The 19,912-nt window shown below is 38.0% G+C and overlaps 1 protein-coding gene across 2 annotated transcripts in view; it reads left to right on the forward strand.

The window, feature by feature from the left end:
- Positions 1–19,912, forward strand: part of abcc3 (ATP-binding cassette, sub-family C (CFTR/MRP), member 3) — a 53,899-nt gene that overhangs the window by 19,207 nt on the left and 14,780 nt on the right. For both annotated transcript variants that reach the window (XM_079476829.1, XM_079476828.1), the window contains exons 2-22: positions 213–389; positions 485–610; positions 697–834; positions 2,050–2,172; positions 2,377–2,438; positions 2,642–2,773; positions 4,321–4,554; positions 5,413–5,590; positions 9,834–9,995; positions 10,853–10,945; positions 11,447–11,650; positions 12,082–12,228; positions 15,538–15,625; positions 15,834–15,900; positions 16,147–16,273; positions 16,360–16,536; positions 16,780–16,947; positions 17,187–17,370; positions 18,207–18,315; positions 18,607–18,763; positions 19,046–19,253. In XM_079476829.1, the coding sequence (XP_079332955.1) occupies positions 213–389; positions 485–610; positions 697–834; positions 2,050–2,172; positions 2,377–2,438; positions 2,642–2,773; positions 4,321–4,554; positions 5,413–5,590; positions 9,834–9,995; positions 10,853–10,945; positions 11,447–11,650; positions 12,082–12,228; positions 15,538–15,625; positions 15,834–15,900; positions 16,147–16,273; positions 16,360–16,536; positions 16,780–16,947; positions 17,187–17,370; positions 18,207–18,315; positions 18,607–18,763; positions 19,046–19,253 (3,061 nt within the window). The remainder of the gene's footprint in view (positions 1–212; positions 390–484; positions 611–696; positions 835–2,049; positions 2,173–2,376; positions 2,439–2,641; positions 2,774–4,320; positions 4,555–5,412; positions 5,591–9,833; positions 9,996–10,852; positions 10,946–11,446; positions 11,651–12,081; positions 12,229–15,537; positions 15,626–15,833; positions 15,901–16,146; positions 16,274–16,359; positions 16,537–16,779; positions 16,948–17,186; positions 17,371–18,206; positions 18,316–18,606; positions 18,764–19,045; positions 19,254–19,912) is intronic.

Here is a 19,912-nt window from a genome sequence, read left to right on the forward strand (position 1 = left end):
AAACAAACAATGTGTTTTGTCATTTAAAAATGCATCATACATATTGACAAATCTAAATCAACAAGGTTGGGTCAGTTCAGTCATACCCATTCATTAAGTTTTGCAGACCAACTGTTTTTGAAAATGTCTAAAAAATTGTTGGTTTTGTAAAGTTCAAAGAGTTCAAGCAAGGTCATAACCATCAGCATGATGTGTTTTCTTCTCTCCAACAGGAGCCCAATCTCACCCTGTACACAGACCTGCCCGACTTACCAGAATGCTTTCAGATGTCAGTACTGCCATGGGCTCCCTGTATCTACCTGTGGGCGATTTCGCCAGTCTATATTCTCTACCTCAAGAGGAACAACAGAGGTTACATCATGATGTCTATATTAAACCGAATCAAAACGGTGAGAATGATTGTCTTCCTGCTGGAGTGAATAAGAGTTAGTACAGTTAAACATCTTGTTATCTCGTTGAAATGGGGGATTTTGTCTGTGTACAGGTTCTCAGTTTGATATTGTGGATAGTATGCTGGACAGATCTTTTTTCTGCATTTCATGAGATGAACGAGGGTCAACCTAAATCTCCTATATATTTTGTTACACCTTTAATAGTTGGTATGACAATGGTAAGTGACAAAAGCATATTAAAAACGTTATCACCAAAAAATATGTCAATTTTAAAAAAGCTGTTACTTTCCCTCTTTTCTTCCAGTTGTTAGTCACATTCCTGATCCAGTTTGAGAGGTTAAGAGGGGTGCAGTCATCCGGTGTGCTTTTCATCTTTTGGACCATCTCAGTGCTGTGCGCCATCGTGCCTTTCCGCTCCAAAATCATGCATGCCAATCAAGGGGTCAGTGACGTCAATCTTCACCATATCACATGACTTTTATGTGACACCAAGCTTATTTGTCAGTGCTTTATGTCATGACAATTATTACATGTTTACATAGCAAGAAATTTAACAAATCATTTAATATGCTAGTATTGGGATAATTCTACAAAATATGTCAATCAATTCAGGCGTCAACTAATTTCCTTTTAAGCCTGGCCTATAGTTTATGGTTAATCTGTCTATTATTGCGTTGTTCACCATGATATATTGATTTTCATTATTAAAGAATACAGAATTTAAGGTGCTTGAAAAAATAATCACATATTAAATCCTAATCGCAATATTGGTAAAGAAAACGCAATTAGATTATTTTCCAAAATTGTTCAGGACTACCTCAAGGAGTTCCAGACCTGTATGAAATTTTTTGGAGTGGACTATCCCTTTAATTTACTGAACTTCAGTCTAACCTTATTTATCATTGCCCTAGTTACAAGCTCATAGTAAGGACAATAATTTGGAAATTGATAAAATCTTAAAAGAATGAAAAAGGTCTTATAAATTTGTACGTTTTAAGACCTATATCCTCTTAAATATATAATCAGACGAAAAAATCGCCACATTGATGTCATCATTTGGGAAAACAATTTTTAAAGTTCAAGCTCGTGATTTTGAAATGTTTGACTCGTTCAGCACATTTTCCTCCTTGTTCTTATCACGTGTGTCTTTTGACCTACATGTTCAGAGATGTCAAGACTAGAGAAGTTCACTTGAGGACATGACTTTCGAGAGAATAGTGTTTCTGTTGTTCCTGAAACCTGCTTCAAACAAACATCTTATGTAACTCAGAGAGCAACAAACTCACAGCTCAAGCCTGGCAAATTCAGTACACGAGCTGCTGCTTTTGAAATCAAATGTCTAGTAATAGTCGATTTGATGAACACTAAAAATTTGGTTTACACGTCCTTTATTATCTGTCTAAGAAAAGCCTTGAAACTAGAAATTGTGTATGCAAATGTTTTATAATACTACTGATAGTAACACATTTAAAAAGTAAATTATTTCAGTTTAAGCTGACATGCTGGCATCTTAAAATCGACCGGATACAAGTTAATCTAGAATCTGTCTGTTTATCAAACAGCATAGAGGGAAATAAGGCCTTTCAGGACTGAGGGGATTTTTCTTGGGTGTAGACATGTTGTGATAAATCGATAAAGCAGGATTCTTTGTTTTCAGGAGGTCAAAGACAAGCTGAGATTCACAACGTTCTACATTTATTTCGGGCTCACTCTGATTGAACTCATCCTGGCATGTTTCAATGAAAAGCCACCTCTTTTCTCCAGTATGGTCACAGACCCTGTAAGTCTGAAAATATGCTGTCTTATTTACTCAAAGGCTAACAGACCCCCTCATTGTCTTATTGATTCATCAACGGTTTAGAAAAGATTTTGAAATAGGATGTATAACCACAACCTATTTAAACCACTGAATTCCTAAGACATGAAAAGGTAATTGAAAGGTCAAACCCCTGAAGTGCCTGTGGTGTTTTTGTTGGTTTTTCAGAACGCATGTCCAGAAACAACTGCTGGATTCCTTTCAAGAATGACCTTCTGGTGGTTTACAGGGTGTGTTTCACAAATCTTACTAATATTTTTAATAGCTTTTTTATATTCATATCTAAATGACACATTTGGCATGTTGCATTTTAAAGGTGTTAACTTGACATGTGTATTGGACGCACCTTCTACGCTATTTCAATACAAGATTGTTGGATGGCAAGATTATTATGATTTTTTAGTTCAAGATATAATTTCTTTCTGTTCTACAGCTTGGCTATCAAAGGCTACAAATCCCCACTGGAGAGTAAAGACCTGTGGTCCTTGAACAAGCAAGACAGTTCAGAGTTGGTGGTACCTTCTTTGCTCAATGAATGGGAGATGGAGAAATCCAAAGCACATAGGTATACTTAAATATAAAGAAACGGGTCATGTTTTTTTTTAAGTGATAGTTTACCCCTAAATGAAAATTCTGTCATTGTTTACTCACCGTCCTGTCATTTCAAACCTGTTTGACTTATTTTGAAGATATTTTGAAAAACTTTTGTGCCGGCACTATTCACTTCTATTGTATGGACACTAAACCAATGCAAGTAAATAGGTGCCAGTTGACAACATTCTTCCAAATATCTTCTATTGTGTTCTGAGGAAGAAAGAAAGTCAAACAGATTTAAAATTAAATGAGGGCGAGTAAATGATGACAGAATTTTTCTTTTCGGGTGAACAATCATTTTAAGTCAGGCTTAGTTTTCAGACAGACTTTTCAGTTGTTTATTTTAAAACCAACTACTGATGATAGATTTGATGAAGATACGTTACAATAAAGATTCCTCAATGTGCTCTCAAAGGTGAACCTGTGAATTCTACAGTCCAGTCAAATGCTGCATCATTGTGGGAAAGACTGCATTTTTAACATTCATATCGTGCTCAAAAGGATAATATCTGTTTGTTTGTTTGTTTGTTTGTTTGTTTGTTTGTTTGTACACTTAAACATAACATTGCAGAAGTCAAATAGGATATGAATGCCGTTTCTTGTTCACTTTACTGTAAAAGCTCCTTTTCAAGTTTATTTTACTGTTTTTTTGTCTGTTTGTGTTTGAAATATTCGTTTGGTGGTATTTTGGAGGTTTGGTATCGTTTGAATTTGATCAATTCCGATTCGACTCATCGATTCCAATTATTTACGCTTCCTAGTTTTGATTCCGAGTTGTAAAAAACATTAAGATATATCAACCTCTATGGTAATTTAGCCTGATTATTGACTGGTATATATATATATATATATATATATATATAGGAAATATACTGTATAAAGTAAAAATATGTTTTAGATGTTTTTTTATTTTGACAGCATTTATTGAGAAATCAGCAGATTTATATGTGCATACGGGAATCGAAAATTGTAATTTTAAATCAAGTTTACGATGCCTATAACCTTTCGATGAGGATTCCAGAACTGGAATTGATTTTCGATACCAAACCCTAGTGATTGTTTTAGTAAACAAACTATCTTGGGGCACTTTTCCAAATCAAGGATTTCCAAATAGTTAAAGGGTTATTTGACAAGTTTTTATTTAGCATAATTTCACCTCTTACCGTGCTATTGAATCAGAGTCTTGCACTGAAGAACAGTCTCCTTTGAGATCTTTGTAACTTCATCACATGCATGTTTTAAATTATCTAACATTGCAAGTGTGGCACAAGGTGAATAATATTGTGCTTATTCTTGGTTACGGGTTTCTTCATCATGTCAGCTTTTTAAAGAAAGCTTTTTACCAAAGAAAGGTGTAATTTGGTAAATGTTAAGGTTTCTGGGTTATGGTTAATGGGATTAGGCTCTTTTGAGACAGAACACTCTAGCAACACCCTAGAAACCACACAAACTAGAAACTGCAAGTCATACAAACCCTGCGAACATAGATATTCCTAACATAATTTTTTCTTCACACAGTGATCCAAACTTGAAGGAACAGGCCACATTTATAAAGGCTGGCACAGGCGCTGAAACCAACAACGTGGGTGATAATCCTGAGGAGGCGGAGGTTCTGCTGTCCAAACAAAAGGAGTCCCGGAAGCCCTCCTTTCTGTGGGCCCTGCTTAGAGCTTTTGGTCCCTACTTCCTCATCGGATCCGCTTTCAAACTGTTGCAGGATCTCGTTACTTTTGTAAACCCGCAGTTACTCAGGTACCTGAAGCTGTATCATTCACTGATGGGACAGACATGAGTTCTGTGTACGTGACACTAAATGTGTCATTAATGCTGTGAAAGCTGCCAGGAAATGAGAAGTGAGGTGTTATCAGTATATGTTCATTTTCTGTTATATAGTAGGGTGACAGGGCTGCTGCTGTTTTTATGGATGTCCCGCAGAGGCAATTGTTTGCTGCGCATAACCTTGAATAAAGATATTAACAGACATAGTAGCTTGTTATATTAGTGAAATGGGTTGTATTACCCACATGGGTATATGTTGTTTATTATAAGCAGCTAGAACTAACAGGAAATATACTAATTAGATGGAGAAAATTTGCTTTTTACAAATCAACTAATTTGCATGATGTTTTACAATGTAAATGGAATATGAAAAAAATTAGCATCTTCAACATTTTGAATGCACATCGCACGCAGTATATATGACATATGTAAATATAAACCACATTGCATGGATATACAATACTTGCATCTATGTGTACTTGATAGTTCAACTAAAAATGAAAATTCTTTCATTTATTTACCCTCGTGTCATTCCAAACCTGTATGATTTTCTTTTTTCTGCGGAACACAAAAGAAGATATTTTGACTTATATACTTATATTGTATGGACACAAAACCACTGAGACATTTCTCAAAATATCTTCTTTTATGTTCCACAGAATAAGTCATACTGTATACATGTTTAGACCGACACGAGGGTAAATAAATGATGACACAATTTTTATTATATGGTGAGCTGTCCCTTTAATATGGGTAAGGATTAGGTTCAGGGCTATTGACATCTATAACAATGTATAACGCTGTGGTGATAAATGTTCTGTACATTTTCAGGATGTTAATAAACTTCACCAAACAACCAAATGTTCCGGTGTGGTGGGGCTACGCTCTGGCCTTTCTGATGTTCGGCACTTCCCTCCTGCAGACACTTATCTTGCATCAGCACTTTCAGTACTGCTTTGTCACAGGCATGAGGCTTCGTTCTGGAATCATAGGGGCCATCTACAGAAAGGTACAAGATCAAGTAGACAACCAGGAGATATTTCAATTCTGGTCTAGTCGGGTTAGTGCTGGTCTCACATGTGAACCAACATAGATTCAGAAGGAGCATGTGTGGGAAAGTGCTGTCAACCCCTTGTATAAAAACTCTGAATAGAGATACTTGAGCTTACATCAACAATAAGTTGTACTTGAATTTGTTATTCTTGCTATGACTGAACTGTTTTGACTGTCAGACGCAGGAGTTACATTTACAATACAAACATTCAACTTTGTCTCTAAAATGTTGTTTAGGTGACACTGCTTATATAAAATTTCACATTTCGCCTGTACTCCAAGGTTATAATAGAGCCCTCGGTCACAACATTTGCATTTATCTTTTTATATTTCCTGTTCTCATTGAAACCTTTTGTACATAGAACTAATGACGGCATGAGTCACAGGTGCCTAGATTTTATAATGTGATAAAAAATCTAGCCATGAAATGATTTGTCATGTGAAAGGTAAAAGTAGAGCAGGGAATTTGTTGTAGTAGTAGGTGTGATGCTGTATAGGCGTGGCTTCCTGTTTAAACATAGTAGTACACCTTTACCTAGAAATGCTTAATACTTTAAAGCTGCAGGCATGCATAGTCATGGGTGTGACTCTATTTAAGTATGCATGTGTCACTGGGAACATTCCTCATTGAAACTACAAAAAAATCTATGGAGCGATTTTAGTCTCATTAATTATTCATGCGTCCTTGAGTCCTGTAATTGGTTGAATGGTAAGCTTGAATCTGATTGGCTTAAGAGTACGACAACCCAAGTGGAAGGGGTTGCGTCGCCATGAGAGTCTCAAAAAACACACACACACGTCCAAGGCGATTCACACGTGTGTGACGATTTGCACATTCGTAAAACAAGACAAACGCTTACATTTTAACTTTTCGAAAGTTATGTGCGCAGTTGTATGTTTGCGAAACGTAATTTGTGAGAAAATAGTTTTGTTTTACGCACGTGAATTGCTTTTCGTAAATGTAAATATATACTATGTGCACGCAAATTAGGTTTTATGCATGCGAAACTGTTTACGCATGTGTGTATCTTCTTTTACGCAATAATTAATGAGACTAAAATCGCTCCATAAAAATCTGCTGTGTCATAGGTTATGTGTAAAACACATTGTGTATGAAGCATTATTTACACTGGACACTTTCAAGTACCTTGGTGTACAAAAAACCATGGACCTTTTTTATTTTCAAGGGGCAGGAATGCAGGAACAAATTTGATATCATGGTCTGTTTAAATACTCGATTCTGAATGGCTAGAAGGTGTGCTTTAAAACTTTTTAATGCACGGGTATTTTAAGTCAGTTATCAATATTTGTAATTAACTGTAGAAAATAACCATAATTTTCACCTGTCAGATGAAGAATGATGCTGTTAACATCAATAACAGCATTAACTTGGCAAATAACGATGGTAATTCACGACTAGACGTGCAGGATTTGAATGCACTTCATGGAGGCAACCACCCCCCGCTTCACGTTTGTGACCTCTACGACATGAGTTAAAATTCTTTAATGGTTAGCAGTGGATTATCCCTTACATGTGGGTCAATGACGTAAAATGACCACTTATCATATGGTGTGACCAATAATATCAGTATTTGTATTGTATTGAAAATAAAATATCAGATTTTTGAGGCTAAAATATACATCCCTGATGCATTATGCTTAAGTGAATGGTAGTTTTAAATTTTTTTTATCAGTTGTATGGGATTTTCAAGAAAAATACGTTTGTTAATTTAAAGCGGCCATTCTTTGGCTGTTTTTTTGGGGTGTTTAACAATAGATGTTCATGTTTCTAGTTTCAAACAATGCTTCATATTTCACATATTTATATAAGTCTATTGATTACCACTGTCCCTGCGTCACCGGTTATATTAAATAAGGGATAATGTACAGGCAGTGCTGGAGTGGTAATCTGGCATACCGGGCTGACGCACTTGGGGGCCGATATAATATAATATAATATTTTTTTAATCGGCCAACGACCGGCCCATAAAGCAGGGACAGCGGCCCATTGGTTCATTTTCCATACTGACACTGGGCTGGCCCAATCATCTCTTAACAGACTCCACCCCCCCCCCTTCCCCCAGTTTCCCGTGTCAGATGCAGTCAGTGTCTTATAGTGTTCACACCAAACGCAGTAAATCGCGCTATTAGCATCTAGTTGGACGCTTGAACATTTTGCTTTTACTCGCTTCATTCGCATCATGGAGGGGCTTCTGTCAGGCGGCGCCCGTCTAATTGCGAAATGGCAGACATGGATTTAGTTGAGAGGATAGCTGCGCATTATAAAACAACTTTTAATTCATAAATGTAAACGTAAAGAGACAGCCGGCAGCCCACAAACCATAACTAAAAGCCAAGCCTGGTCCTGTCTCACTGACGGTGTGGTCGCTCGTCCTCTTATGCTCCCGATCTCCTCAGTGGGTTGACGCCCGTTATCATTCACTCGTCCCGCCTACCTCACTACATAGACCTTCCGCTAGGAAAATCTGTTTAATTTTGGTTTGGAAGCTGTCAACCGTTGGTTCTCTTAGAATGTTTGTAGTTGAATTCTTATTACCAGCTGTAGGACTGTGATGAAAGTGAAATTCATTAATCACGCAGAACAGTCAAATAATCTTCTTTGAGATGTTTCTACAACTTGATTGGAGTCCACCTGTGGTAAATTCAGTTGATTGGACATGATTTGGAAAGGCACACACCTGTCTATATAAGGTCCCACAGTTAACAGTGCATGTCAGAGCACGAACCAAGCCATGAAGTCCAAGGAATTGTCTGTAGACCTCCGAGACAGAATTGTATCGAGGCACAGATCTGGGGAGGGGAAAATAAAAATGTCTGCAACATTGGAGTTCCCAATGAGCACAGTGGCCTCCATCATCTGTAAATGAAAGAAGTTTGGAACCATCAGGATTCTTCCTAGAGCTGTCCGCCTGGCCAAACTGAACGATCGGGGGAGAAGGGCCTTAGTCAGGGAGGTGACCAAGAACCCGATGGTCACTCTGACAGTGCTCCAGCATGTCTCTCTGGAGAGAGGAGAACGTTCCAGAAAAACAACCATCTCTGCAGCACTCCACCAAGCAGGCCTGTATGGCAGAGTGGCTAGACGGACGCCTTTCCTCAGTAAAAGCCACATGACAGCCCACCTGGAGTTTGCCAAAAGGCACCAGAAGGACTCTCAGACCATGAGAAACAAAATTCTCTGGTCTGATGAAACAAAGATGGAACTCTTTGGCCTAAATGGTAAGCGTCAAGTCTGGAGGAAACCAGGCACCGCTCATCACCTGGCCAATACCATCCTTGTGGTGGCAGCATTGTGCTGTGGGGATGTTTTTCCGCTGCAGGAACTAGGAGACTAGTCAGGATCGAGGGAAAGATGAATGCAGAATGTACAGAGCTTGAGAGATCTTGCAAAGACGAATGGGAGAAACTGCCCAAAAATAGCTGTGACAAGCTTGTAGCATCATACTCAAAAAGACTTGAGGCTGTAATTGGTGTCAAAGGTGCTTCTACAAAGTATTGGCTGTGAATACCTATGTACATGTCCTTTTTTCGTTTTCAAACAAACTAAACATTGTCATTATGGGGTATTGTTTGTAGAATTGAGGAAAATAAAGAATAAGGCTGTAACATGACAAAATGTGGAAAAAGTGAAGCGCTGTGAATACTTTCCGGATGCACTGTATCTAAAGAAATGGAAATATTTTATTTCTAAACACTTTAAATAATAAAGATTTTTTTAAGGAAATTAATTTAATCACGGTAGCACCACATGACATAAGGCTCTGGTCAATTCATCGATATAAAAGACTAAAATCACTCAATTAAAAATTTTAATTTGCATTGAATATTTGAATAACTGCAGTAGATATTTTTTTACTTGTATTTTAAAATTACAATAAAAAATAATTGTACAATGTGAATGAAATCACACACCTTGTCACCATTGAACTCACAGTTAGCATTGTATAAAAAGGGGAGCAATTTTGATCAAAGTTTCAGTTTGACGTCATTTGACTTCAACCTATTTAAAATTAAACGGAAAACAGTTATACATTGCATCTTTAAGTGTGCAACCAAAATTTTTATCGCAGTTTATAAAAGTAGAAATGAAAAAAAACTAAAATAGATTTAAACAAAGATGCTTTGCCCTAACGTAATTTTGTTGGATACATGTTTGACATTTTTGACATCTCTCGCAGTCACTGGTGATCACAAATGAGGCCAAACGTTCGTCTACGGTGGGAGAGGTGGTCAACCTAATGTCTGTGGATGCCCAGCGATTCATGGATCTCACCACCTTCCTGAACATGCTGTGGTCAGCCCCACTACAGATCGTCCTTGCTCTTTTCTTCCTCTGGCAGGTAAACATTCACAAACTCAATTAGATCACAATATCACCTTGTGCTTCCTTTGTTATGCGGGTAATCATTTTCATACACGCATAAAGTTTAGCTTAAAACAGTGGTCTTATTTAGCTTTTAAGGGGAAGGGTTGGTATGTTTTCAAGTGTCCCATATTTTTGTTTTGGATGCCAAAGGCTGTGACCAGCTAAAAAGTTAATAGTATTTAGCGGCTGATTCAATAGTATTTGATAGTTAATTAATTTATTGCTTAGACAGATGCTAGCCAAATGACAAGGACAGGTTGCATGATATGCTCTCATTCTTGAAAACCACATATACTGTATGTGTGCCGACAACAATGTGGTTTGTGTATTACATTATTGCTGGTTCAAAACATTAACTGTCAAAATTCAAGTCAAACAAATGTTCCTGTGCAGTCTGGTATATAATTTGTCTATTACATATTAATGTTGATAAACATCAATGCTTAAAGGTTAGGCGGAAAGCCGTAGTATGGCGATAGACTAGGTGTGTTTTATGCAAATGACTAAACTTGTGCACGTGGCCACTCATTTAGAATACTCCGCATTCAGTAACATAAGGACAAGGTTAAGAAGTAATTTAGGTTTACACACATGTTGAGAAATAGACTTAGAAATAGACACATTTGAGAACTTCGAATGTGCGTATAATTTCGAAAAATCTACACAATTTTGGGTAAATGATACACATTTTTTAGCTTTGTATGATAAACAGTGTTGGGTCACCAGTTCATTTAAAACGGGATCCACAAAACACACATAAGAACCAAAAATTCCAAATAGCCAGTTGTGTCAGCTAGTCAAATTTTTGCTTGTTTTATTTCTTGTTTTCAGAATCTAGGTCCCTCAGTCCTGGCGGGTGTGGCCGTGATGGTTCTGCTGATCCCATTCAATGCTTTTATTGCCATGAAGACCAGAACTTACCAGGTCTCATTTTCTCTCCTTTGCATCTTTGTCCGTCTGTTATACCACCACACAGAAGTATTTTGTACCCTTAACAATATTTTCTTCTGATCTGTGGTTTTAACAGGAACTGTTCAGTCTCACATTTTCGTGAGGCTTTAAGATAACTATAACTTCCCCTTTAATGAGACTTAATGAAAACATGGGACCTTATTTACATTTCTTTTTTACAACTACAGTATTTAAAGTCTCCAATGTGAACCTCTAAAAGGCGAAAATATGATTCAGTCTAAATTGCAAGACTGACTGTATAGTTTTATTCATTTAGAATGTAACATATACAGTACTGTATGTAATTTTGGAAAAGTGTGCAATCCTTAGTTGTCGGATATGTGGTCAGTGTGAACAAAGCCATGTGGTTACAAAGTGGACCATGTCAGAAAACACACTTCGAAAAAGGAGACATGGCTCTTGCTCAAAATCTTTGTTATCTGATGACACTTTCTATATATGTATTCTATACAGGTGGAGCAGATGAAACATAAAGATGACCGTATCAAGCTGATGAATGAGATTCTGAATGGAATAAAGGTGTTGAAACTCTACGCATGGGAGATCTCATTCAAAGACAAGATCCTTCAGATTCGACAGAAAGAGCTCAACGTGCTACGCAAGACTGCCTACCTCAGTGCTCTTTCCACCATGGCCTGGACCAGTGCTCCGTTCCTGGTAACATATTTTTAAATTTTCTTATCTAATACTGTGTGGTAAAATGCAAAATAGATGTCTTTGATATGCCAAATGATGTGGTAGATCTTTACCTGACGTGCACCATGTTAGTGACACGTTTACAAAAAGAAAGTTAGTCATGTAAATAAATAGAAGTCTTTTGTTTTGGGAAAAACTATCCATTTGAAAAGGCTGATGGGGAGACTAGAATTTATGCTTTGGACCAGTGTTTTCAGCAGTAAAGGACTCCCAAAAATAAGAAAAATCGATAATTTGTTCACAAGGAGAGTAAGATAATAATTTTCTTGGTGAAATATTTCATTGAACACAAGTTGACCCAATAACAACGATATATATAAATATATATATATATATATATATTTGTAACTGTAATTAATTATTTGTATTACACCTGTTTAATGTTTCTGCAGGTAGCCATGACCACATTTGCTGTATATGTGACTGTGGATGAAAATAATGTCTTGGATGCAGAGAAGGCTTTTGTGTCCTTGTCTCTTTTCAACATCTTAAGGTTTCCCTTGAATATGCTCCCACAAGTTATAAGCAGCATTGTACAAGTGAGTATTCCCTTTTTTTAGACACATTTAAAAGGAACGTTATGGGTTAAATACTTGAGCTCTTTCTCATAGATGCTTTTTACGCATGTTAGCGTTACAGTTACAGTAAATTTGCTAATCTTTGGTTTCAATACCCAGCCATGTCCAATTTAATGACCATGGAAACCTATTACCTTTGGCATAGTATGACTATACATAGTGTTACTGTATATACTTTACATGGTACAAACTCTGGCCTCATGAATTATGGAAGTTCTTTTGTATAGAAAAATAAAACTTTTAGATCAAATAATATTTTTATTTTTTTATTTCTTATACTGAATAATATATTTCCTGACTGTTATAGACAGTTTCAAAGCAACAACGTAAACAAACGTTACTGCGCATACATGCTTTTGTGGAACTTACGTAACTTCAGGTACACATCTACAAAGAATAGTGTCCCTGTAGATTATTTCTGAAAACAAGCAAAAGAAATAAAAAGAAAATTACATTAGGTAGCAAGTTAAAAGTATGTCTAGTTATATTTTGGGTTACCAGTCGAAGGACCGTTACTTGGCTAAACTTACAGTAAATGTGATAAAGTTACACGACCCATTCAACAACTTGTTTATTTAATCAAATTAACATACAATAATATTTGATTGTATAGTAATTTTATTAATACAATTGTAATGTAAATTACTATTACAATTAATTAGATAAAATATAAATAGTTTCAAAAAGACCAAAAGTTAATTTTGCATGCATCTTTTTAAACCGTCTATATTTACATTTAGTCATTAAGTATATCCAAAGCGACTTCCAGAGAGTTCAGGGAGCAAAAAGCGATACGTCAAAGTTACTAGTTTCAACAAAAGCCAGACAAGTACCTGTTGATACCCGTTTTTTTTTTGTCTGTCAAGTATTCACAGAAGAGATGGGTTTTAAGTAGTTTTTTGAAGGTTGTGAGAGATATGGTTGACCTTACTAATGTAGGAATAATGTTCCACCAGGAAGGAGTTGAGAAGGAGAATGAGCGGGAATGCCATTTACTGCCCTTTTGAGAAGGCAATATAATACGCAGCTGGTTTGCTGAACACAGGGTTCTTGATAGGGTGTAGGAGGGTATGAAAATATACCTCCGCAGATAAAGTGATAGTCCTTTAGGCAAACATCAGTGACTTGATTCTGATACCGGCTTTAACCGGTAGCTAGTGGAGAGAGATGAAAAGGGGTGTCAAAAGAGCCCCTTTTGGCTGTTGGAAGACGAGGCGTGCTTCTGCATTCTGAACCAGCTGGAGTGATTTGATAGCCTTTGCAGGAAGACCAGTAAGGAGAGCATTGAAGTAGTCCAACCTTGAGATCACCAGGGCCTGGAAAAGGAGTTGTGCCGCATGATCCGTGAGATCAAATTTGGCTCCTAGGTTCCTGGCTGTTTCGGAAGGAGTGATTGTGGTATTGCCAAGCTGGATGATAAGATCGCGTTGCACCGTGAGGTGTGCCGGAAACATGAGAAGTTCTGTCTTGGCAGGGTTCAGCTGGAGGTGATGCTCTTTTATCCATGCTGAGATGTCTTCTAGGCAGGCTGTATTCCGAGTTGCTAAAGTGATATCGTCTGGGTGAAATAGAGATGTAAATCTGGGTGTCGTCAGCATAACAGTGATAAGAAAAGCTGTCTGCCTGTTTGATGGGTCCCAATGATGTCGTGTAGATGGAAAAAGCAGCTGTGGTTTTAGCTGTGGTAACACTAGCAGAAAGGAAGACAGTAGTGATCAGAGGTTGCTTTGGATAAAAGCGTTTGCTAAATGACTAAATGTAAATGTCAATAGGTCAGCAGGATTCTTGGTCTTACGCCATTTCCTTTCAGCAGCCCTGAGTGTACTCCGTTGTTCAGGGAAAATGGCACGAGCTGGTCTGGAGGACAGAGGTTATCTAGACAGGATGTAAGTGTTAAGCATAAGGTGTCGGTGGCAGTGTCAACATCTAGAGATGCAAAATTGGAGGGAAGAGACGATGTCACTTTAGCAGAGAGGGTGCCAGGGGAGAGAGAGCGAAGGTTCTGTCTGAAATCAACTGGTGGTGGCGTAGGTGTGGCGCATGTAGGAAGGAGCATGTTGAAAGTGATGAAGAAGTGGTCAGAAATGTGAAGAGGTGTGACTTTAATGTTGTCTGCGGTGCAGTGACGGGTGTAGATGAGATCAAGCTTGTTTCCTTATCTGTGAGTACCGGCTGTGGTGAGGCGTGTGAGGTCAAACGAGGCAGTGTGTGTGGAAGTCAGAAGCATAGGGTTTTTCCAGGTGGATGTTGAAGTCCCCAAAGACTACAAGAGGGTCGCCATCCTCAGGGGATGATGAGAGCCGCACATCTAACTCTTCAATGAAGTTGTGAAGAGGACCTGGGGGCGGTGCTACAAAAAGACTGAGCCGAGTAGGAGAAGTGTCATTAACAGCGTGGTATTCAAAAGAATAGTTGTTGCATAGTGAAGATAGTGGGACATATTTCCAATTATGGTTGATAAGCAAACCTGTGCCCCTCCTCTTCCAGTTTGGCGGGGAGAGTGAAAGAATGAGTAGTTAGTGGAGAGAGCAGCGGGTGTGGCCGAGTCCTCAGGACAAATCCATGTCTCAGTAACACCTAGGATGTGAAATTTCAGACTTGCTAGCAAAAGCATGGATGAAGTCGTTCTTGTTCACAGCTGACTGGCAGTTCCAGAGACCCACATAGAGAGAGGTGTAGAAGTGGAGGTGTGAATGGGACACGCCTTATATGTGTCTATATGTAATATATTCTGTTCTGATAGTCCCGTGGACTTTTTACTTTAAATAATTACTCTACAATTTTTTTGTTAAAGGATAGACTACATTTGATCAATCAAAACATTTTCTGTGATAACCAACAGCATTTTAGCTGTGTAAGGTCCTAGAACTTACTGTTATTTGCAATTAAAACGTAAATCATAAAATGATAACTGATCCCACACCAGATCATCAAATATGCTATTTAATTTTTTGGGGGTATTACAGTTGTTCCTGTACATAATATCACAGGATTTCCTTTTTTCACCAGACCTTTTTATTTTTATGTTTCCTTGTTTAGTTTTGTACACCGCTGTTAGGTGTTATGTGATCATTGTGGAGTTTAAGCAGTAAAAGTAGTACCATAGACAAAAGTACATTTTAACTTTGTGTAGAAACTTTAAGGTTGTTCTGTGTACAGACTTGTTCAAATGATGATGTAATATTTGCCGCAGTATCTTCCTGTAATCAGATCAGTGTTTTCAAGCAGTGTAACCTGCTCTCTTGCTTAATCCCACACTGTTTTTTTTAGGCCAGTGTGTCTCTGAAGCGTATTCAAGATTTCCTGAGTCACAGTGAGCTGGATCCAGAGAGCGTAGACAGAAGAAACAATCCATCAGGTGACTTTTGCAGACAGACAGGCTGAAACAATGCAAAAAAAGCAAATGTGCTGTGTCAAACTCCCCAACGGGTTTGGGTTCCTGTGGGAGATCTTTTAGCTAAATCATTGTTAATCTGTGTTGGGCGAATAGTACTGTAATTGTAATAGTACTATAGTATGTACATTTCCTTCAGAAATCGAGAGACCTATGCTTTTTCTCTTTTCAGAGTATGCGGTAACAGTGATAAATGGGAAGTTCTCATGGACCAAGCAAGACAAAGTGACTCTTGAAAAGTACGAACATACGAACAGTTCACATATTAGACATAAAAAAGCATCCCACAGCATGAGAAGATTTTCATATTAAAATGATTCATTCTTCTATTTTAAGACAACATCTTCATGTTTAGTAAGAGGAACACATTATTACAAACCATGTGCCCACAAAGGGAAACAAACCAGACACATTGCAACAAATGTTCTCACGACAATGACAAAAACGTTTATTCTGTGTTCCAATAACCTGCCATCTGTTGTCAGCATTAACGTGATGGTGCCTCAGGGCTCTCTGCTGGCAGTGGTGGGTCATGTCGGCTGCGGAAAAACCTCTCTTGTGTCTGCTTTGCTTGGAGAAATGGAAAAGCTTGAGGGAGAGGTCTCCATACGGGTATGTAGCATCCCACAGATCATATATGGTTATGTGATCAATAACTAAAAGTGTCAAGAGAATACATTGTTCTTTGTTTTATATAGGGATCTATGGCTTACGTACCACAGCAAGCTTGGATCCAGAATGCCTCCCTGAGAGACAACATCCTGTTTGGCAACCCCTATGTGGAGCAGAAGTATCGCTGTGTGCTGGAGGCCTGTTCTCTCACTCCTGACCTGGAAGTGCTTCCTGGTGGTGACCTGACAGAGATTGGCGAGAAGGTACTGGGATTAGAATTGTTTATATAGGACTTTCGGACACTTACATAATATGTTATTATGTAACCAGTACTTTCAAGAGTTCTGCAGGGATGACATATTTTTGTATGAAAAACCCTAGCACTACCAGTTTCCAAAGTACCGAAGTCAATGCATTTCTTGAATAGGTGTTTGCTTACAATTTTATATAGATGCTTTTGCTGTAGAAGCAGATATATTTTTGCTTGTTTGTTTTTATGAACACAGGGCATTAACTTGTCTGGTGGTCAGAGACAGAGAGTAAGTCTAGCCAGAGCGATATACAGCGAGGCAGACGTCTACCTCATGGATGATCCCCTGTCTGCTGTGGACGCTCATGTTGCCAAACACATTTTTGACCACGTCATTGGTCCTGAGGGAGTCCTTAAGGGAAAGGTATTAATGCCATCCTCTCAAACAGTACACCACAACAAACAACATGTCATAACCAGACATATGTCAAACAAAAAATGTTTTTTTATCAGACTATATCTTAGGTTTACTGCTGCCTTACATGCACCTCTTGCATTGACCTTGATTCATTACACCATACATACCGTTTATTATAGCAGGAGTCATATCGCTAATGTAAATTACCGGAGCAGAAGTAATTCATCACCTTGTCCCTCTTACAGACCCGTATACTGGTGACCCATGGCATCACCTTCCTGCCTCAGGTGGATAACATCTTGGTAATGGTGGACGGCAGAATGTCAGAGATGGGCTCCTACCAGGACCTCCTTAAGCAGAATGGGGCTTTTGCAGAATTTCTAAGAAACTACTCTCTTGAGGATATCATTGAGGACGAGGAAGTCACTCGTAAATAAACATTACTATTTATAAATAAAAAACTGGAAATAATTATTGTAAGAAATACAACTGCAACAGATTTTTCAATTCCATGTATACAGCAGTATGTAACTTGGTTAGTGGACATAGCTACTGTAACTCTCATGCGGTGAAAGATGAACACAATTTTGATTAAATGATGTGCAAAATACGTGGACATGGTTTAGTTTCTAGCTGTAGAGCTATATTGTGGTATAGAATAGATCATTACCGCAAAATAAAATTACTCTGTGAAACAGGGTTGCCAGGCCTTCACAAGAAAACCAGCCAAACGTCCTATCCAAACTATCCCAAATGACCCCAGCACAAATACCAAAACATATATGTCACCTCATACATATTACAGTATATACAAAATACGCCACCCCAAAAATGTCATACCTAAAATGCTTTTTATTATGACTTAATCTTACTTTAAGAATGACAGCTGTAAATGGTGTGTCTCAATCTGTGTTTCTGTCTTCTGTGTTTTCACTTTTTTTGTTTTGACTTGCATAACATTATATGTTTTGCTTATAGTCAATTTTTTTTTGTACAGCTGCTTTGTAACAATGAAAATTGTAAAAAGCACTCTAAATAAAGTTGACTTGACTTAAATAGAGTCTAACCCCCAGAATGAAAAACAACCCACAACAACATTTTAAAAGTGGCACAATTCCATTGTAAAAATGTAGATCTGGCAACCCCCCAGTGTTAGTTGTTTGTTAGCTAATGCTGCATTTACTGTAAACAAATGCCTCCTTTTTTGCAAGTTTTGTGCACTTTTTTCTTATACATTCATGTTGATGTTGTTTTGATTTTTACAGTTTCAGTGGTTGACGAAGAAGAAGACTTTCCTGAGGATGCTCTTAGTAACCATGTTGACATGGTGGATAATGAACCTGCTGTAAACGAGGCCCGCAGACAGTTCATGAGGTACACATGCATTTTGAATGCCTTCTCACTGTGACTTCTGCTTTAAAAGCATCTCTTTCCCAATGACAGAAATATGGCTTTTGGCAAAGTCATGTTGTTATTATTGCATGACTTACCCCTATACAGTGCATATCACAAAATGGCATAATTATAAAAATATACGTATTTGTAATGTTGGATGTTAAATTAGAAACGTATAAATCCATAGGTTTGTGATTCTATTAGTATCAAAAGCGACTGATGAGATTTTCTATTAGCCTGTTTCTCAGATGCTATTTTCCTCTCTTGTAGACAAATGAGCATCATGTCCAATGACCCGGAGAATCCAAAGAACAAGTCCATTCGTCTCCGGCGCTGCAGTGTGAAAAAACTTGCAGAGCCTCAAGCAGAGAAGAAGGAAAAATTGGGGGAGAAGCTCACTCAGGCAGAAACATCCGAGACTGGGCGGGTAAGCGACTCCTAACTGCCCCCGTCTGGATGAATGAAACTGCAACCACACTCCCCAAAACACCAAAAGAATACTTTTTTCAATTGATTATGATGTTTTAAAACTGTAGTTGCAACATATATTGTGAATTGTTGATTTAAAGTATTTTATACGAAGTATAGTATATCACACAACAGGACACACGTTGTAGCGCTCTAGATGTTCAAAGCCAGCCTACTGCATCACAGTTTACAGTAGTCCGATAAACTGCATTTACCCATTACATCCTTCTTCCTCATTTAGGTGAAGTTTAAAGTTTACTGGGAGTATGCAAAAGCAGTGGGGCCTCTCCTGTCCCTTTTCATCTGCTTCCTGTATGGCTGTCAGAGCGCAGCTGCGATTGGAGCCAACTTCTGGCTGAGCGATTGGACTAATGACGTACTGCACAACAGAACACATGAGATTGTTCAAATGAGGGTGGGGGTGTACGCTGCGCTGGGCATTTCACAAGGTATGGCGGATACATTCTCTTCATTTGCACTGCGGATGTAATGTGCATGTCTGATACGATTACATGACATGAACCCTGAAACCAAGGATTGAAATATTGGAGGATTTGTACTGTATGTAAATCAAATTGTCTGGTGATTCTAGTCATTCATTTCATTTATGTGCATGGTAAAGGAAAAGTTTACCACCTTAAGTTAAAAATGTGTACGTTATGCATCATGTTTGTTCCAAACCGGTATGCTTTTCTCATGTAGAAATGTGAAAGTTTAAGCAGATCTTTTCCATACAACAAGTATAAGTCTCTAAAAAGGACTACATATAAGTCAATTATAGCTCTTCAGGGTCATTATATATATACAACGTAAATAGAAAACTTTTATGCATTTTGGCTGTTCATTTTTAGTTTAAACTTTCATGAGATCCAATGCCATTTAGTGTCAATAATTAGGTTTAACGCCTTGCGAGGTTTGGAACAACATCAGGATGAAAAAACAATGAAACAGTCACAAAATATTTCCTTAACATAATACAAATTAGTGTGCTTTTGTGGGTTTTTTTGTGTGGAACGTGCTCCTGAACACGACTCTTGCTTTGTACAGTAGCTCACCTTCGAAATACCACAACCCCCCACTCAATCCCCTTTTTGTCCCAAAGGTCTGT

The sequence above is a fragment of the Barbatula barbatula genome (assembly GCF_947034865.1).
Source record: "Barbatula barbatula genome assembly, chromosome: 16".
In the NCBI taxonomy this organism is placed as follows: domain Eukaryota; kingdom Metazoa; phylum Chordata; class Actinopteri; order Cypriniformes; family Nemacheilidae; genus Barbatula; species Barbatula barbatula.